This window comes from Gobio gobio (assembly GCF_949357685.1).
Source record: "Gobio gobio genome assembly, chromosome: 8".
In the NCBI taxonomy this organism is placed as follows: Eukaryota; Metazoa; Chordata; class Actinopteri; order Cypriniformes; family Gobionidae; genus Gobio; species Gobio gobio.
The window spans coordinates 36,837,036-36,862,837 of NC_137114.1; the positions used below are offsets into that span (position 1 = coordinate 36,837,036).

Genomic DNA, 25,802 nt, shown 5'->3' on the forward strand with positions numbered 1-25,802 from the left:
TTTGATTGGAAGGAAGACACGGAAGGATGTTAGAGACACTGAGCCAATGATGCCTCATGGGTGGGGTTAATACTCAAGGTTGAAGGGGTTGTATTTTACGGTAAAGTAAAATTACCGGCTTCTTTGTTTATTTTTCGCCGTATCGAAGGTGTCAGTTCGTAGGTCGCGGAGTGAAGTGCTTAGGGAATCCCACCAGGTAAGAAAGAAACACGTGCATGTAAACAACTATTTTTTGTGTTTGCTCTTTAATCATTTTCTACGTGTAGGCACATTTTTGATACATTTAACGACTTGTATTATTATTATTTGACATTTTAAGCCTTCTCCCTGCATGTTATCATGTCTGCGAGGCACATGGTGTGTCTGCTCTCCATCGTAAGGGCTGATGCAATACTTCACTTTGCAAGATAACGCGTTGACTTTCTGAAATATGTCTGTTGTGTGAAACCGTTCGCTTCGTTTAAACGCTTTTGATGTGATTCATCAACTGTTTATTGCAGATTTGAAAATCGTTGGGGTTGACGTGTGGGGTAACTTGGTGTATGAAAAGCGCGTGCGTGTCCCTGTGTAGAGCGCGCTGTAATTCATTGTGCTCTAGCATTGGATTAATAACCAAAATCAAACAAAACCCAATGAACGCAAGGCCACAAAGCCGATTTGTGATATTAAGTGCTTTCTACTGCTAAAAAATCGTCATGTTAATTTTTTCCCAAGGTTTTAAACTGGTTGGTGCTGCTGTGTCTATCACATATTTGTAGGTAAGGCTCCCGCCCCGCCCGGTTCGAAGCCTTGCCTTGAAGTCATTCTTTTTTAGAGGAACCGATTTGCAAAACGCGTGACAACCTCTCGACATAAACTGGGAGTTCTTTTGATTCGAAGACTATATATGTTTTTTCTCCCAACCTAGAAGTTCGTTAAAACGAATTGAACGTCTGACACAGAGGAGCCATGGGCTAGTGCTACCGCATTGTTTCTGTTTAGGGCGAGTGACGATGGCGCTTTATTATGACGTTTAAAAACGCGGGAAGTTTGTTTGTTTAGCTCTTTTTTTCTTTCTGCAAAATTAATCTTTCCGAATAGGAAATAGCCCATTCAACTGAATCGTGCTGACGCGAAGAAAACAAAAGCTGTTTGTGGTAAAAGTTGTTTACGTTTTGTTTCATATGAATATATATTTAGTTCACCATAGCAAGCAAGCCATATTCACATTTAATACTCATGTTCAGATGTCTAACGGACAGACAGTGTATGAATTTAATTCACAATAGTTTCCCATGCAAAATACAAAACTTTACTGACCACGTGCAGTGTGACATTAGCAGTGCTTTTAATAACATACAATGTAACGCTTAACATGCCATTGTTTTAATATACGTTCAAACAGTGAACAATATTTCACTCTTTAAACCTTTTCATGTTTGAATGTAGAACTGCTGATCTGTAGTGTGCATTATATAACGTTTAATGATGATTTATTGCTTAAAGTTATTAAAGTGTTGTCATTCTGACTACAGTGATATGATTGTTTACAAAGTGTCAGAAATAAGGTCATCTGGGGGGTATTTCAGAAAGCAGGTTATGTGACATGTATGTTTAAGGATAACCTAACCTAAACTTCCAGTTCCAAAAACTGAGGTATGCAAATAGCCATAGCAACTCAATCTCTGAACATAACCTGTTTGCTTAAGGTATTCAGATATGTTATATTAATATAACTAAATGTGTTATACAGTTAAAGTTTAACTATATATTATAATATTATATATTACTTCTAAAGCACTATTATAACAAGGTAATGTTAAATGTTAATTCAATACAAATATATTTATTTTATTGTCATCTCACACATGGATCTGCATTCAATTAATTAGCATCAAACAAACAATATAATACTTATTCTCAGTGAATAAATATTACTTATTAAACAAAAAGTTTGAAAAAAGTATTGCACAACCACCAAATAGGTGGTGATGTGCACTAAGTAAGTTATGTAAATCGCCATTAAACAAAAGAAGAAAGTAGAATGGCACGCTTTTTCTTGGCTTCTGTTTCCATGGTGAATCATCGATTCGTCACTCTGTTGAGAATGTGTTGTGTGTTACCCGGGAACATACTCTGGGTTGTCTGAACTTACTCACAGACTCATTTTTGGAACCAGCATATCTCGAGTAAGCAAGGTTTAATCAACCATGAGTTCAAGGAATATGTGACAAAAAGTTAACCTTGCTTTCTGGAATATCCCCCAGTAAGAGGACGTTCTTTGTTCTCAGAAACATTCTTGCTATCATCCTCTGTGAATAGCTTATGTAATAAATGTAAATTTTTAAATTCACTTAAATTGTATTTAACCAAGGAATCATAGTCTTACATGTTAATTAACCATTACAGAGACAAAATATAGTAATAATCTTGTTAAAAAATAATTAATGCTTCTTTACATGAATTACATTGAATTACAGATAGTGATGGGCTTTTTCCCAAAATATTGTATTCGATTATTTGGGCTCATAAAAATCAAATATTGTTTTATTTGTTTATTTAAATTATTTTGAGAAAATGAGAGGGATGGGGTTTTTTTTATTCATCAAGTTTTTGTCACCATTTCTGAACAAGCTTACGATTAGGTAATATACACAACACGCTTGCGTCATATCTTAAGGTTTTCTTTCAGTTCAAAACATTAAAGAACATGTCTAAACAAAAAATAAAGGCCTAAAGAACAAAAGCATTATAAGCTCAAGCAGCGTGATAATGAAGCAGACTGCGCGAGTTATCGTGCAGAACACACACACACACGAGTCGGTATATGGTTATCTTGTTTATATTGTTTCACATTTACATGTTGAGAAAAACAATAATATCATATGGATAATAATATTCTCGGGTGAGAAAACGCACTCCACTGACAGACATTGCAGAGACACAAAGATTAAAAGAGTAAAATTGGAATAGTGTTTTTATCTTTCAAATATTAATTACAGATCGAATATTAGACTATTTGTGCACACCCCCACTTTCACACATGCGGCACCAGTATAATGTGACAGTATGAAACGGCTAAATTTATCTACATTTTTACAAAATAACACATGAAAGATGTTACTCAATGTGAATGTTTTGTGCGACGAACCAACTAAGCAGCTTAAAATGCTTTTTAAACACAATTTGCACAGATTCATGGAAAAGCATGAAATCTCTCTTTCCTCTGTTTTGAAACGCAGCCATGAACCACTGCAAATATAAATGGTCAAGGTGACCGTGCCCTAGATTGTCCCAGAAAATACACGTAGTGTTTAAATATTGTATTTGATGAGTGTACAATTTGTATTGAATTCAGCAGAAGTAAATTAATGCTGCAGAAATCCACACAATGCCCCTTTAAATGCTTGTGGTGAAAAGTTTATCAGCGCTAAAAAAATATTCCAAACTATTTCAATGTACTCTGTGATTTTGAAGGTTATTATATGCTAAAGCTTTATTTGACCATTTGTTTGGACTGATTTGGGTGAGTGTGTGTGTTATGAGCGTTGCAGATTGGGAAAATGCAGAATGGTGTGTGTGTGGCCATCACCGATTAGGTTTGATTTCATACTTGATAATTTGATTAATATGTGGTTGTGTTCACATTGACACAGGTATTAGTCAGAGGACATTCACAGCGACAGCGTCTCTGTAGAGTTGAAGGGTGGTGGATTTTGTTTGCTTTTCAGGGCACGTCGAGTTAAAATTTTCATGACCGAGTTTTTGTTTGGACAGTAAAACGGTCAGATCTGCAGATAGAAATCTGGCATGAGTATATGAAGTGGCAGGTGTTCCAGAAATCTTTTTGAGTTGCTTCAGTAAATCACCCGTCATGACTCATCGTGGTGGGTGTTTTTTCATTGTTTATGCCTTTCAGATTTCAGGAGACAAATTTAATGTTAGCATCAAGACAGTTAGAACACTATTCATGGACTGGGTTAGACAGGGTGTGGTGTTGACTGGCCTGTGAAATATGCTGTTTGATTGGGCTTGATGTCCATAAAGGTGTGTAATAAAAATATTGAATTTACAAGTAGTTCCCGACAGTTTAATCTCGTTGTATATTAATACTACCTTTATTATATCACATGCGGTCACATCTCTCACACACACACAGAAACATTCAGGAGCACAGAAATTGTCAACGCTGTCGGAAGTAATTAAATTCACAGCTTCACTAGAAAGACACTACTACACCAGACGCTGATAATCCACATGCTCTTTTTGTTCATTCAAATGAATGTAATGTTACCATGCTACTTGATTTTACTTTAGAATTTTAGATCGAACAAACCATAGACAGAATAATTTATGAAAATGAGCTATAATGATTATCCATCCATTAAATTGTTTTTGCTGCAAACTAAATAAAAAAGAGTTTTAACTCGTCAGTGCTGAGAAGAAACAATGGTATAAGCAAGTTAATCCACGGCTTGGTGATCTTAAAGCACTCCATTTAGTTTTGGGTTGGGTGCTTTGCCTCCATATATTGTGCATTACATTTTAAAGGGGATCTATTATGCCCATTTTTAAGTAATTAATATGTAATTTAAGTCTCAGGTGTCCCCAGAATGTGTCTGTGAAGTTTCAGCTTAAAATACCTCACAGATCGTTTATAAATCCATGTTGTAAATACCCTTTCAAGAACAGGCTGTTTTCGGGCATGTGCCTTTAAATGCAAATGAGCTGCTGTGTGCCGCCCCCTCTCCACGCAGTTCCTGCCTCAATCGGATTCTCTGCCAAATACTAACAAGACATCTGCAACATCGCGATCACTCTCACTGATAGCATAGTTCTTCTTTCACCATTAAAGTTTATTATTTCCATGCGTTTTAAACTTCGAATGGATCGTTTTCTGAGCGCACTTATCTAATGCACATGCACACAGACAACTGGCTTTCAGACGCCATGTCTCGTGAGTAACTTATCTTTCACATTTTTTTTTGTTGTTTAAACTGTCAAATACACACAAGGGTCTTGTTCACGGTTGTTGTTTGCGAAAATAAAACATCGGCACCGTGGGTGAAACGTGCAGATTAAGGGGCAGATCTTAATATTATAAGATCCCCTTCCTACGTCAGAAGGGGAGAGAAATCTGTGCGGCTCGTTTTTTTCACGTGCTTGCAGAGAAGGGCTTACCAAAACAAAGTTACTGGGTTGGTAGATGAACCGTGGACCCGATTTATAGCACTTAAACATGGAGAAAGTCAGATTTTCATGATATGTACCCTTTAAATAAATTAAAAAAACATATTTAGGGTGTACTCGCACTAGCCGATCTGAACTCTGCCCGAGCGCATTTGACGTCCAAAGTCTGGTTTGTTTGACTGTGATCACTGGCCAGAGCACGGTTCAGTTGGGCTCGTCGCTAACCGCGCTGAAGCACAGAACAGTGCACCATTACTACACTTTTCAATTCATTTAATTAAATAGAGTACAGTGTTTCCCCTAGGTTTACAGCTTTGGGGGGGGGGGGGGGGGACCTCCCGAAACTACTAGTGTCGTGGAGCTGGAGTGTTACGGATACTCGGTGTTGCCATAGACAATAAATAAATTAATTAATTTGGTAAATAAATATAAACAAACATTTTTTATACATCACACAACTATTTACAACACAACAGAGGTTGGCTTAGCTTGAGTTTTTGCTCTGGATTTTGTTGCTTTTAAGAAAAAAAACCCTAATTTTTGCCCGTTTAGGTTCGTCACCTTCTCCATTGCATTTTTACATTTTTACCATTAAAGTTACTACACGCAAATCCGTGTTTTTTTTTTTTTTGTTGTTGTTTTTTTGGGGGGGAATATATTTCAGGGCTCAATGCTAAGGATTTTTTTCAGGGGTTCAAATTTTTACTTGCCCTGTCAGAATTTTCACTGACCCCACCACAAAAAAAAAAAGACAAATAAAATAAAATAGGCCTAGTATTGTTTTTGAGCCATATAAGCTTAATAAATAAGGTTATGACTCTAAAAACTAAAATCCTAACTCATATATTTTTTTATATTGTTAAAGACCGTCAGTAATAAAATAAGAACAAATAATCAAATTATGAGCAAAAGCACAAATAAATACAGCAGAACAAACATATACAAATGAAATAAACAGTTATTTTCATGTAGGTCTAAACTAGATTGTCAGGTACAAAAATAGTAATCAAATGTAAAATATCACTGCATAGTCTGCATAAAATTATATGTCACTGCATAAAAATACAGATTAATCCTTATTTATAGTTATTCAGTCAAGAGCAGTGAGTGATTTTTTTGTGTGTGTTTTGTTATCTCAATATTTGTATAGCCAATGACGATATTTTCCGGCTTTCCGTGTTTTCACTGTTATACGGTAGGGGGCGCTGTAGCGCATTTCCTGCACGAGAACAGAATCTCCTGATCAAAACACTGCCGAAGAAGCAACGTGCGAAATCATAAGCAGATGCATATGTAAAATAACGCGATCATCACCATTAAACAGCATATACATCACAACTGCCTAATGTTATTGAATGAAATGTCAGCCCAGGATGAGTTCTAGGACTGTGAAGCTTTGGGGTGTTGATGGACTCGATCTACAGCATCTGTGTTTTGTTCATCGTTCAGACGTAACGTTAGTCTTTTACAAAAACGTGCTTTTTTCAGCTTTATGCTCAAAATGTTGCTTTTTCATGAAACTTGTAACATTCAAGTGTTGATTAAAAAAATAATATATGAAGCTGGAATAAAACAGTGGGTCAGTTCTTTCTTTTGATATATTGCATGTTTAGATATTCTGTGGACAATTAAAACTTACAAACTTGACCATAAATGCTGGCGGTGACTGGCAAATTTCATGTTTACGTTGATTTAAAAGACCTAACCGACTATGTTTACGATGATACTCAACAAGACAGGCATTTTGATATAATTTTGTGTGAATATTCGCGCGCTGTGAGACGCGCGTGTGTGTGTGTGTGTGTGTGTGTGTGTGTGTGTGTTGTGTTGCTGCCCTTCGCGAGTATCAAACTGAGACACTTTCTCGTCTATGAGCGCTTGGCTTGAATATTTAAATTGCCATGGCTTAAAAATGCGCAAATGATCAGTTTCTGTGAAGATGCAGCTCTGGGAGTGTCTTTCACGCTGGCACTGAACCATCGGGCAATTCTTATTGTCGACCGTAATGACAAATATTTTTTGTCACTCATTCAGGGGGGGCGGGGGGTCGTTTTGGGAGGGCGGGGCGCCCCCCCCAGAACAATGGTAGGGGAAACACTGGAGTATATTTAGGTTCATACAATCGCGCCAGGGCACGGTACAAGCAAACCGTGCCATAGTGTGAGGAGTTCACCCTTAATGCTATTAATAGAAGTCTCTTATGCTCCTCAATTCTGCATTTGTTTGAGGGGGAAATAAATAAATACTTTTCAGTAATGATTTATTTACTTGAGCAAACATGACAGTAAAGACTAAATTATCATGACTAAAAAGAATAAATCCTGAAAAAAAATTAGCAGTTTCCTCAAAAATATGAATAGAGTGGTTTAGTCCAAATTTTCTAAAGAGACTAGATTGCTTTATGATGAACGGGTTTAATTTAGGCTTTTTATTCACATATAATTATAAACATTGATCAGTGAGCATAAACTCAACCCTACTTGCTTGATACGCGAGAACAAACCACATTGGCTCTTGCAGAAACTCAAACATGTTGCGTAACACACGAGAATGAACCTCATTGTTTCTTGCACGTCAAGCAAACATGCTTGAGCTTCCTTTTACCCTATCCGATGTGTGCATGATGAATGTTTGTATGTGAATAAAAGCCTAAATTCAATCTATAAGCGATCGCGTCTCCTCAGAAAATTCGGACTAAACCACTCTAATTCATATGATTCATATTATAAAATTAACTTTTTGAAGCATCAAAGTGGTAGTTGCGTAGCTGTCAATAGAGGGACTGAAATCTCTCAGATTTCATTAAAAATATCTTAATTTGTGTCAAACAAAAGTCTTAACAGGTTTGGAATGACACGAGGGTGAGTAAGAATTGAATTTTCATTTTGGGGTGAACTAACCCTTTAATCGATTCTCACTAAACATTATTTATACCACCCATTCAAAGCTTTGTGCTTTGGTACTATTGATGAGAAACACAGTCGGCTTTGAAATGCTGTCAAATTTATTATGAATTAAAAAAAAAAAAAGAAGTGGGGAAGTGAACCAATCATTGAACTGAATTGAGGTCAGAATTTAATTTAATTTAAAAAATAATTAAATCGAGGAATGTGTTAATACCTAGCCCTAATTTCCAACATTGATAATAAAGTTTCTTGAGCACCAAATCATTTAACTTCTGAAGGGTCATGTGACTGGGGTAATGATGCTGATGTCATCACAGTAATAATTTACATTTAAAATGCATTAAAATAGAAAACATTTATTTTAAGCTTTAATATTTCACTATATTACTCTTTTTATTGTATTTGATCAAACAAATGTAGCCTCCTTGTGAGTGTTAGTGACTTCTTTCAAAAACATCTTACCAACCCAAACGTTTGAATAGTTGAAGTATTTCAGCAATTTCAACGGTTGTCTTTTGTTTCACAGCCATCTTGTTGTAGTTTTACTAGATATACTCTGAGTACATGTGTCAGATTCCCCAGTATGATTCTGATCTAATCAGATCTCAACAGAAAGTCAAAGTCACCGGACCTGGGCATCATGACCTCACTGAAGGTGTGTGTGTGTGTGTGTGTGTGTGTGTGTGTGTGTGTGTGTGTGTGCGCGCGTGTGTGTGCGTGTGCTGCGCGTGTGCGTATACAATGTGACCGCCTGATGTGTTCAGAGGCCTACCGCTCTGTGATTGGTGGAAAATGGGGCAAGGCCCTCTCCCAGCCCACTTACTGGATTAACACCGGTTGACAGAAGCACGAGTTTCCGTGCCTGTGTTGCTGTAGCCGTTTAAAGTGGATATGTAGATGCTCATTACTCTTAAATGTGATGAATGGCAGATGTTCCAGAATACCTTGCGCAATCATATTTCCACACAGCAGCGTTTAGGCTGTGTAATATTAGGCAGGCTTTTTGTTCCATTACCCCATCTCCAAAAAAAAAGAAAGAAAAAAAGTCAAATGGCATCCATTGAGAATGTATTCAGAAGAGCCAATGTGACTTAAAATGATTTAAAATAAGACTTAAATAAACAACAACTTTAGTCATGTTCACACAGAAGCTGAATATGTTTGTCAGACCTTTTTTATAACCAAACTCAACTGCACGTTTTCAGGACTGCATTCTTGGAAAATGTGCGCTATGTGAATGGAACCGGTCTGGACAAATAGTTTTGTCTGTCACGTCATGCAGTGTGAGAGAGCTGCTTGCACAATTGTTTGACCGCTCGTTGCAGGTTTAATATTCTCATAAACGCAGTCAGTTTTGTCTAAAGTGAATGTAAACTGAATAAAAACGTGTATGACCGTATATTCCTTGTGTATGTGTTCTTTAGCTTGCTGAAATTATTATTTTTTTTGTTCTTGGCATTTAGCCACAACAGAATGTTTTGCAAAAAGAGAGAATGAATGTGCTTGATATCTAAATGTTTGACTTTAAGAATTGGAATCGCTAAGCAGAATTGGGATCCATACTAGGGATGTGACGGTTCATCGCTCGTGCCAGTGGTGTATGTAACACAGTGTAACACCGACTATCGCAGCAAGCCTAATGCATACCTTTTGTTGCTTGACAGGCATGGCCATTATGAACCGTCATAGTACGGGAAAAAGAAAAAGTAGAAAAATACCAAGGAAGAAAAGAAGTCATATGGGAATAAATCAGCTTTAATATTATCTTGTCCTAAGTGTAAGAGGTGTTTTGTGACCGTAGGCAGTGACAGGCTGAAACCAGAGTTAAGAGAGCTGATGGACTGAATGCAGGAGCGTCAGTGACCACCGCAGCTGCTGGTCTTCATGTGACCTCACGGTGTGCTATTTGTGGCCCGAGCTTTGAATGAGTTAGTAGCCACAAAGGCATGCGACTCGTGCTACTGGCGACACAGGATTTGAACGCCTCCCCTTGTATTTATTATGAGTTGAGAGAGGAAAAAGGCTCCATCAAAGATTTCATTGTTTTTTAAGCCAGGAGGAGGTGCTGAACTGAAGCCAAAGCTCAGAGAAAAAAAATCGTAGGACTTTGTATTCTGGGGATTTCCTCGCTCTGATATTTTGAGTTGGTAAGAAAAGGATTTGAAACTTCAGAGCGCTCTGTTTAGCAGCCTCTGTGGATTTGATGTCTTGCTGTTTGTCTTATTTGAGTTTCCCATGAAACCCTTTATTGGTTTTGTTCACTAAATGATACACTAATTTATTTGAGATGCTTTAGGCTTTCACAGTGGCCTTCAGGGAGACTCAAATTTAATATGGTTATATCAGACAAAATTATCTTGTGATGTCTTTTCTTTCTGTAATCAAACATGAAGGGAATATTTTGAATTAGTGTTTGTTTTAGCCATGATTACCAATGGATGAATCCAATGCAACAAGTCAAGAACATGTCAGTGTCATATGTACTTTTTTTTGGCACTGAAATTTGGCCTAATCTTTGTAAGAATGACCCAAATATCAGAAATGTATCTCTCTGTTATGAGCTGATGAAATAGTGTCCTGTAACTTGAGCTGGCTAAACTGCAAAAAGGGAATAAGCTCACATGTGTTTATTGTTGTACAGTATATTTATTTATTACATGTGTCTTGCTTGAATATGATCACTGACGTTAGCGGCACACTTGTGTATATAAAAAGATCATACTGTAAAGTTCAAGCGATACCTCGGCTTAACTCCAGTGTGCTTTTGGCTTACAGCTATTACTGTAACGATGAGTAAGAGAAATCACTCTGGTTCTGGTGGTAGTACCACCAGGCTCATATATCATCACTCTTGTGACTCTGCCAGGAGGGCTTATGTCAGGATCGTGCTGCTTGCATCATTGTAATAAGATGCTTATCGCACTTAATTTGAATATTTTATAACTATTGATGATGTCATAAAACTAAGATATTTAAGAACGATATATAAAAAAGTAATAAGGGAAAAAACAGGATCGCTGAGAAACCGATACATTAATTAATAAAGGTCTTAAAATTTAGAATTTTTACACTGAATATGATACAACAATTTATTAACTTTTTTTTTTTTTACAATTTTGAATTTCTATATTTAATGCTAGAATGTTTTAACAAATTATTGGTCATGGACCTAATATTGTGTTGGTCCCCCACTGTGTATTCTGACACTTTTCTATCAGAACCAGCATTAACTTTAGCAATTCGAGCTACAATAGCTCGTCTGTTTGATCACACGGGCCAGCCTTCACTCCCCATGTGCATCAATGAGCCTTGGCAGCCCATGACCCAGTCGCCAGTTCACCACTGTTCCTTCCTTGGACCGCTTTTGATAGATACTGACCACTGCAGACCGGGAACACCCCACAAGAGCTGCAGTTTTGGAGATGCTCTGACCCAGTCGTCTAGCCATCACAATTTGGCCCTTGTCAAACTCGCTCCAATCCTTACGCTTGCCCATTTTTCCTGCTTCTAACACAACTTTGAGGACAAAATGTTCACTTGCTGGGTAATATATCCCACCCACTAACAGGTGCCGTGATGAAGAGATATTCAGTGTTATTCACTTCACCTAACAGCCATAATATTATGCCCGGTCGGAGTATAACGACTAAATTGTAACTCAATTGTGCAAACTTGAACATTTGAAAATGCAGTGTTAACCTTGACTTGAGACAAACTTTAATGGACTGTAAATCAGAATAATAATCGCTCTCACTCTCTTGTTCTTCCAGGTCATTGGCACTACAGTGAAGAGCTTGCTTGTGTGTGTGCTTGTGTGTCTGAGGGCTTAGAGAAATCAACATGGTGCTTGCCAGCCTAAAACTGTTTGGAAAGCAGCTTCTGCGGGTGAAGGTGGTCGACTGCAGCACAGAAGAGTCTCGGCTTTCCCGATGCCTCAACACCTTTGACCTGGTGGCACTCGGAGTGGGCAGCACATTGGGCGCTGGCGTCTATGTGCTGGCCGGGGCCGTGGCACGGGAAAACGCCGGTCCGGCGATCGTCCTGTCGTTTCTGATTGCAGCATTGGCCTCAGTCATGGCTGGACTGTGTTACGCTGAGTTCGGAGCTCGTGTACCCAGGACGGGCTCGGCTTATCTGTACAGCTATGTGACGGTGGGCGAGCTGTGGGCCTTCATCACCGGCTGGAACCTCATCCTGTCTTATATCATAGGTGATGATGCTTCAAATAGTCCAGGGTCCATTACTGCTACTTGAAATCATTTTCAATATTAAGTTATATCTATATGGCTGCACAATATTAGAAAAAAAAACTGACATTTTAATATTTTGTATTTCTGCGATATAAAAAATACAGGATTTTCACCAGATGACTTGAATATCTAATCGTTTCTCTGGATTTCATTATTTATATGTAAAATGAACATTTTTGATTTATTCTACAAATTACTGACAACATTTCTTCCAAATTTCAAATTAAATATTGTCATTTAGAGCATTTATTTGCAGAAAATGACAACTGGCCAAAATAACGAAAAAATATGCCATGTTTTCAGATCTCGAATAATGAAAAAAAAAAAAAGTTTATATTCATTTATAAACACAATACTGATATTTTAACAGGAATATTTCAGAAATCAATATTTGGTGGTATAGCCCTGATTTCCAATCATAGCTTTCATGTGTCTTGGCGCAAGTTTCAGAGTGAAGCTCAGCACTGTGTTTATTTACACTCATGCAATTCTAGTTACCCATATAACCTGAACATAATTATAAAATTCCCTCTCTCAGGAACATCCAGTGTTGCTCGAGCATGGAGTGCAACCTTTGATGAGCTCATTGGGAATCATATAGAGAACTTCTGCAAGCTACATATGAATATGCACATCCCGGGAGTGCTAGCAGAGTATCCGGACATGTTTGCAGTGCTCATCATCCTCGCACTAACAGGCAAGCCATTGAGAGTCAGATTTCACAAATATACCTCAATTTAACTCAGTTTATGTTCAAACAAATAAATATGTCTTGTGGATGTTCTGCAGTTTTGTTGGCGTTTGGGGTGAAGGAATCTGCTATGGTCAATAAGGTGTTCACCTGCATCAACGTTCTGGTCCTGATGTTTGTGGTGGTGTCGGGCCTTATCAAAGGAACCCTCAATAACTGGAACCTGGATCCTAAAGAGATCCTCAACCACACATCATCCTCGAAGTAATGAACCGTTTCAGAATACGTCTCAGTTTTATTTCAGATCAAAACCAAAAGGAAAAAAACAGTATTACATTTTGCTGAATGTCGTGTAGAGTTGCTGTAACAGAATTGGTGACAGATTTTTATTTCATATTGTAATTTACATCTGAAAGTAATGGATTATCTAAAAGAACAGTCAGATTGACCAAGAGTTATTAACATAATAGTTATTGTAAGAGTAGGTTTATCACTGTTGTACTTTGTCTACTCTTTAAACAGCATTATGGTAAAAATGGAACACTATGGCAGCAGCTTTCTTACTAAATGGCATTTTGCTCCAGGGGGAACTGACAGAATAACAGTTTCTTTCAGTTTTCCCCTTCCGTTTGTCCTAAAACACAATGTTGGTGGTCATCCAGTTTGAAATGTTGACTACAAACATGGAGGTCATGGCGATCTCTCCGTATTTACGATTCTTTGCAGTCTTTAGTCACTACCTACAACACGCTGGATCCTACAATACAAGTCGACACCATTATGACTAAAAGTTTGCTAAGAAGTATTTCCTACTAAAGCAAGGCAGTATTTGACTCTGGCCAAGTGTATCCATAGCAGACTGGTGGTTGGGTGACAACATGCCCAGTGCGTTATATGGGAGTTGTTTTCCTACCCTTTTAGCAAAAGGGAAGACAACAGTTTTCTCTAGTTAGGTTGCAAAGGTTGATTAAAAAATAAATAAAAATAAATAAAAAATAGTTTTATCAAAAGCTTTATTGAATTGCTTGACATTAATTTAAATTGTAAAAATTACAGCACTACAGTAATGAAAATCTGCTAAGATCTTAATGATAATCTTAATTATGTAATGTTTTAAATGCAAAATGTAATGCTTTAATAATGGTCTTTATTGTCTTCTTTGTTTGAGGGAGATGCTATAGCTTTAGTTGTTTTGTTTTTTCAGTACATCAGAGCCGCTGCCGCCTGTAGAGAGTCTGGGTGTTGGTGGTTTCATGCCGTTCGGCTTCTCTGGAGTTCTGTCTGGTGCTGCGACCTGTTTCTATGCTTTTGTTGGGTTTGATTGTATCGCTACAACAGGTGAGTTTTTAATTTTTCATGACAAAAACGATTTAGAGACATGTTCCAAAAAAAAATCACATTTTAAGTCTGATTTTATTTTAATTATTATTTATTTTTTGTATGGATGCGGTTTAGATAATGTTCATGTGGTTTGAGTCAAATAAGCAGAAAAATAATTTTTGCAGCCTTTCGAAATAAAGCCCTTTTTTGTTTCTCTTCATTTCAGGCGAGGAGGTGAAGAACCCTCAGAGGGCGATACCCATTGGCATTGTAGCATCACTTCTCATCTGTTTCGTCGCTTACTTCGGCGTATCAGCTGCCCTCACGTTGATGATGCCGTACTACATGCTGGATAAAAACAGCCCTCTGCCTGTGGCCTTTAAATATGTGGGTTGGGAAGGGGCGACATACGCAGTAGCTGTTGGTTCACTTTGTGCTTTATCCACCAGGTAGGAGCTAAACAAATGTTATCTAACACAAGACCCATGCTATCAGTATGTGTGTGTGTGTGTGTGTGTGTGTGTGTGTGTGTGTGTGTGTGTGTGTGTGTGTGTATTTGCATAGCGTTATTTGTTTTAAAACCGCAGTTTGTCATTTCTGTGCCACTATTGCCACCAAATTGTGAAAATAATGTCTGGAAACCTTTGGAAAACTCCATTGGCACAAATGTCTACAAATACACATGCACAAAATCATACTGATAATTGTTTAAATAATTAAAAGGCGTCATAGTATTTTTGAATTGAGGAGTATGTTTGTTTTTGCTCTCCATGCCATGAACCCTTTAATACCCCTTTAAAACTGTCAGGCTTAAAGATGTGTGGAACTTCAACTTCATTTATTCACCCAACAATGAAAATTCTGTCATTAATTACTCACCCTCATGTCATTCCAAACCCATAAGACTTTAATTTTATATGATAAACATATTGAATTTAAGCTTTTAAATGCACAAGCTAACTGCATTGCATAGTTTAAATCTGTTTCTCTCCTTTAAACTAGTCTGTTGGGCTCCATGTTCCCAATGCCCCGTGTAATATGGGCCATGGCTGAAGATGGGCTGCTCTTCAAATTCTTGGCCAACATCAGCGAAAAATCCAAAACGCCCATAATGGCCACTATAACTTCAGGCATAGTAGCAGGTGAGGACGCTCATTCAAACCACTAACAGACTCGCTCCCTTACAGATCTCACAGTGATGTGGCTGACAACCTCTCGAATTTCACCATGACTAAATATGACTTAACATCTGTCTCATCCACTAAACTCCAGTAATGCCAGAGAACTAATAACCTCTTTGTGCTAAAAATAGGCTTTATTCAGGCCTTCATGTTCAGATAATAGCAGTATAAACTTAATGAATTTAACATGAAGTTCCCATTTGAGGAGCTGAATTATAAGGAGTATATTGAGCTTTGCTCTTGTATATGTAAAGTTTTGGTGGTGAGGCTTGAGGAGTCTGAACTGGGCTCATCTTTGACGTTCAGATTTAGATCATATAACCACTGATCCTCCCTCCCCTGCTTATGTGTCTGCTGGGGTCCATGTTCCCACTGCCATGCATTATATTTGCCATGGCAAATGACGGTCTGATCTTTACTTTCCTGTCTCGCGTCAGTGAGAGTAAGACGCCCATCATCGGTGGCTGAGCTTCTGTCCGGTAAGAGTAGATGAGAAAAGGATTAACCCAGTTGTTAGAAGGATTTGTCACTTTTTCAAACCCTTGTGAAAAGAGCACTTAAATCGAATTTTTTCATGCAGTTTATGCAGACATTATATCTCTGTGTGTATTTTTCATATTATATTTGAACCGCTTATTTTAACTTCATTGTATTGAGTGCTGAAATGTATCTTAAATGTACATTTTATTTTTACCTTTTGGGAATTCAAATATATGATCAATTTCCTCAAAGGGATAATCTACCCCAAAATTTTAATTGTGGTTGTTCCAAACACATATGACTAACTTTCTTCTGTGGAACACAAAAGATATTTTGAAGAATGTTTGTGAAATGCTATGGACGTTTATGGAAAGCCGAACTTTTAGGTTTGGTTATTTCCATTTTTTGGATGTACTATCCTAAAGTATGTGCATGTTTTTCAGAAAGGAACTCTTTTGTTTGTTTGTTTTTTCCTGAGAGTGTGCAAGTGGGTCAGCATTGTCCATGAGCCAACCACAAAATGTGAAATCATAAGTTGTTTGAAAACCTTGGTTTGTCTTCATTTAATCAGCAGTTTCAGGCACTTAGGACTAAAACACCTTAAACAATTTAATTGCATGTTAAACATGAAATACAAATACAACCACTAATACTAATCATTTTCCTTTACTATTAGTACAAGATGTACGTTTTTAAGTAAGGCACCAACTCGTTAACCATTTCTTAACGTCTTGACATATTTTAACAGATTATTGTCTATTTTTACTTTGACTTGTTGGTTATTAAATTGTATATGCTGCAAGAATATTTTTACAATTCACTATAAATATTAACTCTAATACAAAAACAGAACCCTTCAAAAGTTTGGATTCTGTATTTCTATTTATTTAAGCTTTTATTCAGCAAGTAAACAATAAATTGATCAAACATGACAGTAAAGACTTGCACATCATTGTAACAAAATGTTTCTATTTTAAATGCTGTTCTTTTGAACATTCTATTTATCAAATAATCTTGAATAAGTCAGTTTCCACAAAAACTTGAATTAGCATAATTGTTTTCATCATTAATAACAAATGTTTCTTGAGCAGCAAATCAGCATATTACAATGATTTCTGAAGGATCATGTTACACTGAATACTGGAGTAATGATGCTGAAAATTCAGCTTTACCATCTCAGGAATAAATTACATTTTAAAATATATTCAAATGGCAAAGTTATTTTAAAAGTATTTTAAAATGAATTTCTCAATATCACTGTTTTTACTGTATTTTTGAGCAAAAGAGACTTCTTACCCACCCCAAATGTTCGAACAGTTGTGTATTAATATTCATACTAATGCTAATATTAACACCGTAGGATTATTTTGCATACACTTGTTACTACTGCTGAATCTTTCTCTTGCAATAAACACTCCTCTTCTCTCCACAGCGGTGATGGCTTTCCTGTTTGATCTGAAAGATCTGGTTGACCTCATGTCCATTGGCACTCTTCTGGCTTACACGCTAGTTGCAGCCTGTGTCTTAGTCTTGAGGTACGTCTTGATTTTCCCCAATCCAAACACCCCATGAGGCTTTGCATGAATTATGGGAGTTGAACTGTAAACAATCAGCGAAAGGTTCGCTCTATGAACGCAATAAGCATTTTTAAAAACTGGGTGCAATTAGACATTATTCTACTCGCCCTTCAACCATCGAACATTTAAAAGGAAATTTAAGTGTAACATATTAACAAATTACTAGAACAGACCATGAATAACCCCCGATTATTTCCACAGCAATATTATGGATGTGTGAAATATCACTGCAATAATTTACAGTGTCTATATTATATAACGCCTTAATTGCCTGGAACATTGACTGATAATATTTCAAAGTGATATCCGTTTTTTTTTACAGACAGTAAAAATTGTATTTGTTAAATTAAATATTAAAGCAACAATTAAATATTAAAGCACCTGTTTGAAAACAAACCTGGAAATAGATAAAAATGAGCGATTCTTAGTGCATTTGGGAGATTCTGGAAAGTAAATTGGGAGAGCAGACCACAAATGCACAGTATATGCTGTCCTTTTTTTAGATGGTTACAGCATAATAAAAAAGCGATTAAAAAGAGCTCTTTCCATAAGTGTTCATGTTATTCCAAGTCATGTTAAAATACCAAACGTTGCGTTATTCTCTTGAAATCTGAATATGAAGGGAATTTTACCGCTTATTCAGTCAAACTGACGGATTTGTAGTGCAACCTTATGATTTGAAATAATTTTTCAGTGGAACTTCCCGAACTGGAAGTGCCTCCCATAATCTAAAACGCAGTAGGCTCATTAGGAAAAAGGTGAATAAACATTTAGGAAGCAAGTTTTTCCAAGACTATTTAGCACAAAATTAAAGTCTGCAGTCTGTCATTACACACACATGTTGCTTTTTTCACTTTTTTTGTTTATGGGTGCGATATTTCATTGTTTTGCATTATTTTCTTAATCACACTAATGTCACACTAGTATCATTGATGTACTTTTTATACTTTTCTATTTTTTTCATTTTAAATGGTTGTCATTTTTATTAGTGTTTGGTAATGTCTATATTTTTTTATTACGTTTTTATTTTATTACAACTAGCTGACATAAAGTATTTTATTTTATTTCAGTTAATGTTTGTCATTTCAAGTAATATATTAATGGTTTTAATTTAAGTTAACAATAATAATAACCCTGATTCATATTAAGGTGTAGAGTCATATCTCTCTTTCTCAGGTACCAACCAGAGCAGCCCAGTGTGAATGTCCAGTATCAGAGAGCCAGTTGTCAGGAGGAAACAGAGGCTGATTCCATCAACGAGAGCAGTGCTGGTATCATGCCTGTATCTCAAGATCTCTGCACCCTCAGCAACCTTCTGTTCCCCAAAAACGAGGAGCCGTCTCATCTCTCTGGCTACACTGTTAACATCTGCACGAGTGTATTAGGTCAGGCGCACACAGATGCATACTTAACATTAGGGGTGTAACGGTACACGTTAGGGATGAGCGGTATACCGGTTCTGGGAAAACACCAGTGTATATCATTTATTTCAAGCGGTACAATATCATGATTTTGCTCATTTTGGTATATGATGCTGTTCCCAAGTTCACCGCTAGGTGGCAGTGCGCTACCCAAACTTACGTGAAACTGGCAAATGTGGCAACATTAGAACAAAATGAATACACCAGTTGAATCTCACTCAGTACGCCCAAAACTAATTCATAAAGAGAGTAGACGTGAAATTTGGAATTACTTTGCTCATAAAACTGATGAAGAACCATCAAACCTTGCCAAGCATCTGTCACTTGCCCATCCTGACTTGTTCAAGACATTAAGAGATCGAGGTGAATGCATAATTCAAACGATCTAATTAGACAATTATTTTATTTTAACACTGATCAACGCACATACATAAGATCGTGCCGTTTAATATAACTACATTTCCAGCGTTCGATTTCAATCAGTGCCGTTTAGATTTCATAATATTTGCACGCTTACTATTGCACTATTTACATGCGCGAAAGACATAACCAACTGTGTTTATTTGACTACTCACTAAAGATGGACATTTTTGACATAATTATGTGTGTATTTGACTAAGGAAAAACAACTTGATTTGGAATGCGCAAGCTCTTTAGGCTTGTGTGTTGTTGGAGCGCAAAGAAAACTCTCCCCCTCAAAGAGCTCCCATATGTATTACGAAATAAAATCGCTTGCATGTTCAAATTGGCAAGGTTTAAAAAGACGTGGGCAAGTGATTTCCACAATAGTATCCAGCTGCAGCCCCGCAGCACACCAGTTTCAGAACACCAGTTTCAAAACACCAGTTTCAGAACAACGTCCACAGAACCGGAAGTGAGGGGCGGGGCTTAAACAGTCATAGTTGCGCTATCCATATATGTAATTTTCTTTTGATAAATATAAGCTGTTTTCACATGGATTTTGATCGGATCGATGTCTACAATATTTAACAACAATACTTTTAAATAAAGTCACTTTTCTGTTCATATAATATGCATGTCGTGATGTACAATGATCAACATTTTAAAACATAGCCTATTGATCATGCTTAAATCAATGAATACAAAGACAGTAGTTTATACTTCATGGAAACAGGCTAAAACTATACAGTTTTTATTTAAAAAATATTAATACATGTATAACATGTTGTAAAGTGTTTCTCATTTGACTATAGATATATTAGTATTATTTTGTTCACATTCATGTTGTTCCAAATAATACTGACAGAAAATAGCCTATGAGATTTAATGTTAATGGACACAAACACTGTAGTTTATTGTTACTTTAACAATACTACAACTTTTATTTTAAAAATATATTAGGCCTAATACATTTGTAACATGTTATAAAGTGTTTCCCATTTGACTCTATATTCAATCGTATTATTTCGATTGAAAATAATAGACAGAGAATGTGACATTTCTATTTTTCAAATGTCAAATAAAAATAACCATTTAATACAAGGCCTTAAAGTGAAACATGTGTTTCTCTGAAAGAAAACAAATAGGACATATATAAAATATTTCTAAAATAATAGGTTTAAAACGAATTTAAACGGCACATAATAAAAAATAAAAACAAGCAAAAAAACTTAAAACACAAAAACTTGTGACTCTTAAGCCCATATCATGGCATTTCTGCAGAAATACTTGAAAAGATGAACGTGTTTTCATCCCTGAAAACAAAATTAATGTTTTATTAATGAATAATTATTTAATATTAAGTCAAATAATATATTTTGACAAATGCAAAAAAAACTTTAATGATAAAACGTGAAAGACGTGAACAGATTCAATATTCGTTCACCACCACATGTATCATGACAGAAATATCACACACAACTCAACATATTCTCCTTCATGCTTCTGTTCACATCTTAATGGCTTAAATGCATGTTTCTCTTGCATGAAAAGGAACTTTAAAATCCATATGAAAACAACGTGTATGGGTAGCGCCGCTCACTTCCGGTTCTGTGGATGGTGTTCTGAAACTGGTGTGCTGCGGGGCTGCAGCTGGATATATCTCGATTTCCGTCAGCTCTCCCGAAACGACAGCGAAAGGGTTGAATCTGAGCGCGCAGATTGCTTTTATAGTGCAGGTGCGATGTCTTTTGAAGCCAGAAACAATTTGCTCATTTTGAGAGCTAGAGAAGGGAGACGCAGCGTTACTGAAATTACTTCTCACAAGAAAGTTTCCAAATGCCTGATTTGATGTGATAATCTTTGTTGATTTAATTTAATAATAAACATTTGCTGTAATTTTCCGCTTCATAAACCCCAAACTTGTGAGATTGAGTAAAATTATGCGCATTACCCACGCCAAAATTCAGACCCTATGGTATCGATTTAATATCGGTACTTCTGTATTAGATTTTGGAACCGTACTGAAGCCAAAATTGTGGTATCGAGCCATACCTAGTACACGTATTCATACTGAACCATTTTGGTACAGTGTACGTGTGTACCGGACAGTACAAATGCAATCTTTAACCGTTAATAGTAGGCTTGTTTTATGCACATACTTAACATACTTAAATCCGAGTTCCCACACAAACATATTATGTATTGTGTCAATTTTATCACGAAACTCAAACGATAAATGCCGCTTTGACGCTCTTTAATTTGACGTGACAGATCACTGTATAGGCGCGTCAGTTCAAGCGGCAGAGCTGTGTGCAAGTGAACATGATCATCTCTTCCTAAAGAATAAACATGAATGAACAGCTGACGGTATATTGAGGATAGGGATGAAACGGTATGGAAATTTCACATCACGATTATAGTGACCCAAATTTTCAGTTATCAATATTATCACGGTTTTGTTCAAATGAGTGTTCAAAAAGAACAGATGCACACACTTAGAACATTTCAACAAGTGTTATATTTGAAAATCAACAAACAACAAATAAATAAAGCAGCTCTATGCACGTTTTTAAGCTAGATTCTATTCTGTGGGATTTCCTACCTTATAATGGCCGTCATCAATAGCAACTCATAACGCAAATAATAATCATTTGGTGCAAATATAATCTCTAATATTGTCTCTGTTAATATATTCTCAAGCACTATTCTCATCAGTGTTCAGCTATGATGCATTTAAATCAGCATATTTTGTGTATTAGCCCAAACGGTATCCTAGTGAAATAATGCATATTTTCATATGATTTGACAGTTTATATTATTAAATATCAAAAGGTGTGGATCACACCTGACACCTAGATGAACACTTTACAGTCAGTTTTATGACTAAGTCATTCTCTTCAAATGCTATTGAAGTTTGAAACGTGTATGTTACAAATGTTGTATGTAACTTTAGAGACGGTCCATAAATTCGCCAGCTTAATGCCAGTCATATCAGATGCGCTGTGGTTCTGCTGTGTTTGTTTGAAACTATTTTCGCTGCTGAAATAAAACAAAAACAGTCAACCACTGTATGATGAATGAATCTCCTGCGTACATCGCAAGTTCATCTCTGCTTTGACTGCAGATTTCAGCGAGTGAGAGCGCTTGAAATTAATTTAAGGACCGACACAATTTGTTCAGTAAACCACTGTTTAATAAAAATAAAAAAGCAAGCAATTTTATATTTAGTGTTCTCTCCCCTGCAGTACCGAACCCTGACTTCAAAACCGAGCCATCAGTTTTGTGTACCATTACACCCCTACTTAACATGTTTACTTCAGTAGCCTTGATTACTGAGTATTTTACAATAATTAGATGAACAATGAATTGACTTCACAGTTTGAGACCCTTTACCTTCACCTTGCTTCAGGTGTCCTGGTGTGTGTGTTCTGTGTCGTGGCGGTTCAGGGTGGATTTCAGGTCTGGGCGCTTGCGGTTCTAACTGTTCTGGCTGTAGTTTGCTTCATCATCACCATGTTAATATGGCGGCAGCCTGAGAGCAAGACTAAACTGTCTTTTAAGGTAAAAACACACCTGCATGTACACACAGAGCGTTTTATACTCGCTTCTTATAGTGGTTTGTAAAGACAAGCGGGTGTATGTGTGTGCCCAGGTTCCTCTGCTGCCGTTCCTCCCCGTCCTCAGCATGTTCATTAACGTGTACCTGATGATGCAGCTGGACAGAGGCACCTGGTTGCGTTTCGCCATTTGGATGGCCATTGGTAAGTCTATTAGTGGTTTATTGGCCAGTGCCAATATCTTAGAAAGCAGAGTGGCCAATATATTTGATATCATACTATTTCATATTTTGTGCATTTACTAATTTAAAATGAATTGCTATGAAACAAATTTAACTTGAGAAAAAATAAATCTGTAAAATAAACTGATTTAAGCGTTGGCAATTTATTGATTCTGTAATCCTATTATAGTAAAAAAAAAAATGTTGCAAAAACATGAATAAAAAGGAAGTAAACGCTGTACCTATCAGTACACTCTCCAAGACCAAGTAGTGCTAATTTTACATTAATTAGACATTCAAAGACTTAAATGCATATTAGCTGAATGCTGACTATATGAAAATGTTTTATAGTTTTTGACTTTCTATTGCTAGTAATATTTAAACAGTGCCAAATACAACCACGACCAACTGCAAGAAAGAAATGTATTACCATTTCAACACAACTGCATTATAAAAAAAACTTTGAATGGTTAATTTTACTTAATTCTTCTCTTTCGAGACTTCAAGTGGAAAGGAAGCAGTCAGTCAAGTTAACATTATTTAGTAAACGGTTTTCCACTCTAATCAATTTATGTAACAAACACGATAAATGCAACCATTTAAAATAAAAAAATATGTTTTGCTATAGCTTCTATAGCAAGGGTGTCACCGCCATCTTGAAGTACTACAACCTGCTACATCACTGTGTTTGTGGTCTTTTCTGAGTTAAAGATACAACAGTACAGAGACAGACAGTCGAGGACCGATAAAGACTGAAACTGTGAAAGATGGAAATCGAAAAAGACAGTTGAGGACAGATAAAGACTGAAACTGTGAAAGATGGAAATCGAAAAGCCACAGGGCCTCAGAAGACAAAATGGAGGCCATAATTGCATTGCTTCTGGATGTAAAAATGAGTTTTACAGTGATAAAGCAAAGGACAAGAGTCTTCCGCTAAACGGCATGAACTACTGCTGAAAGAGAGAACAGTCTAGCTTCACTTCCCAATACACATTCAGACACAAAGTCCCACTGCATCAAGATACTTGGATATACAATATGCAGCCAAAATGACTGTCAATTATTTCAAATGAACCACAACCATTAAATGACTTTGTTTCTTTCTAGGTTTTGTTATTTATTTTGGCTATGGGATCTGGCACAGCACAGAGGCAGCCTTGGCCAGTAGCGACACAGAAGACAACATTGACATCTTCAAACAGACAGCGGCAAACAAACCAGAGACACCTGAGAAAGAGGCTTTCTTGAGCAACGGGATCAGTGGCGATGCAGGGGAGAGCAGTGAGCCTTGAGCATACACTGTTAAGGATGCCATTGTGGGCTTGCTATACCAATGTATGTGACTTACGATAACCACGACATTCAAACACAAAGCTGCTATTGACTTTCAAGATGCTTCTCTTTTGAAAAACACCTTTTGTGTGTTACAGTAGGTCTAAAGCACCTTTTAAGCAGCATTACAACGTGTGACGAATTCAGATAAATTGAGGTAAAAAGTGAAGGACAGCATTAATGATTATGGTTACGTAGGGATGTACACTGCACTATTAGAACAATCGGTTATTCCTTCATCTGATTGGTTTATTTTTGCCTATTTATTTTTGTAGCATGTTATCATGCTTTTTAAAGGGTATTGAGAAACGCATACAATACAAAATGTACTTGGTTGAATGGTGCTTTAAAGAAAGGTAGCAGAAAAAAACTTGACAATTACACAAATTCACATACATTTTAATTTTAATGTATTTATAACGTTTCGCTTATTTAGCTGACTTGAGGTGCGTCAAATCGATTTCTTAATAGTTTGTTTTTATGCTGCCAGTCAAGCCAGTTGTTTCTTTCCAACTGCACAAGTCCATAACTGTCCAGTGCCTTTTCCAACACTTTTTGATTGACAGTGCTGATGTCTACTTGCACAGAAAATGACTTTAAGCGGCTGATACCAATGGTGCCACCTTTCAGACTTTTTAGACCTTCACCAAGCCCTTGGGTGGATCTGAGAAAATCTCTATTCAGAGGGATTGTAATGCCAGTTTGTTTGGCCCGTTTCCTTTTCATTCAGCTGTTGTGTGCATGTTTATTCTCTGTTAGCTGTTGGGCAAAATATTTTTGTGTACAGTATTTTTGGACTTTTGTGTATTTTACTTTTACTAATACTTTAGTCAGTTGATTTGTACAAAACCAGAAACAAGCCAAAGAATTCATGTTTATGATTGCTTTCATGAATAACGGATCCGCCGTAAACTGGTCATCTCATTGACATGTTGCATTAAAAACCACAACACAACTACTACAGATTTGCAGAAACAAATGTCAGTACATTTTCTGCAGTGTATTGTAAGTAAATAAGGGAACTGTACATTTGTGTAAATATTTGCTGTTTTTCTTGCAATAAATTATTTTCTTGTTTGTAAATTAAGTTTCTCATATTTTAATTTATGATATTCTGATATGGAATTGGCTTACCCTTTGCAGCTATAACAGCTTCAGCTCTTCTGGGAAGGCTTTCCACAAGGTTTAGGAGCGTGTGTTTGGGAATTTTTGACCATTCTTCTAGAAGCACATTTGTGAGGTCAGGCACTGATGTTGGACGAGAAGGCCTGGCTCGCAGTCTCCGCTCTAGTTCA

General features: G+C 36.7%; 1 protein-coding gene across 2 annotated transcripts; it reads left to right on the plus strand.

Moving 5' to 3' along the window:
* slc7a1b (solute carrier family 7 member 1b) lies at window positions 1-25,588 on the plus strand. Of its 2 annotated transcripts, none has more exons than XM_079824182.1 (12): window positions 1-196; window positions 11,846-12,285; window positions 12,864-13,022; window positions 13,115-13,280; window positions 14,221-14,354; window positions 14,563-14,785; window positions 15,339-15,478; window positions 17,430-17,532; window positions 18,751-18,959; window positions 22,807-22,958; window positions 23,050-23,158; window positions 24,283-25,588. In XM_079824182.1, exons 2-12 carry the CDS (start codon window positions 11,916-11,918, stop codon window positions 24,465-24,467), a joined length of 1,950 nt encoding a protein of 649 aa, XP_079680308.1. In that variant the 5' UTR covers window positions 1-196; window positions 11,846-11,915; the 3' UTR covers window positions 24,468-25,588. The 2 variants fall into 2 exon arrangements, with proteins under 2 accessions (XP_079680308.1, XP_079680309.1); XM_079824183.1 differs by lacking the exon at window positions 1-196 and adding an exon at window positions 10,010-10,222.
* Window positions 25,589-25,802: the final 214 nt, after the last annotated feature.

Coding starts and splice junctions, on each gene's coding strand:
- slc7a1b (XM_079824182.1), top strand. CDS start 11,916: ATGGTGCTTGCCAGCCTAAAACTGTTTGGAAAGCAGCTTCTGCGGGTG. Junction 13,281..14,220: donor AACCACACATCATCCTCGAA/GTAATGAACCGT, acceptor TTGTTTTTTCAG/TACATCAGAGCCGCTGCCGC. Junction 14,786..15,338: donor CTTTGTGCTTTATCCACCAG/GTAGGAGCTAAA, acceptor CCTTTAAACTAG/TCTGTTGGGCTCCATGTTCC.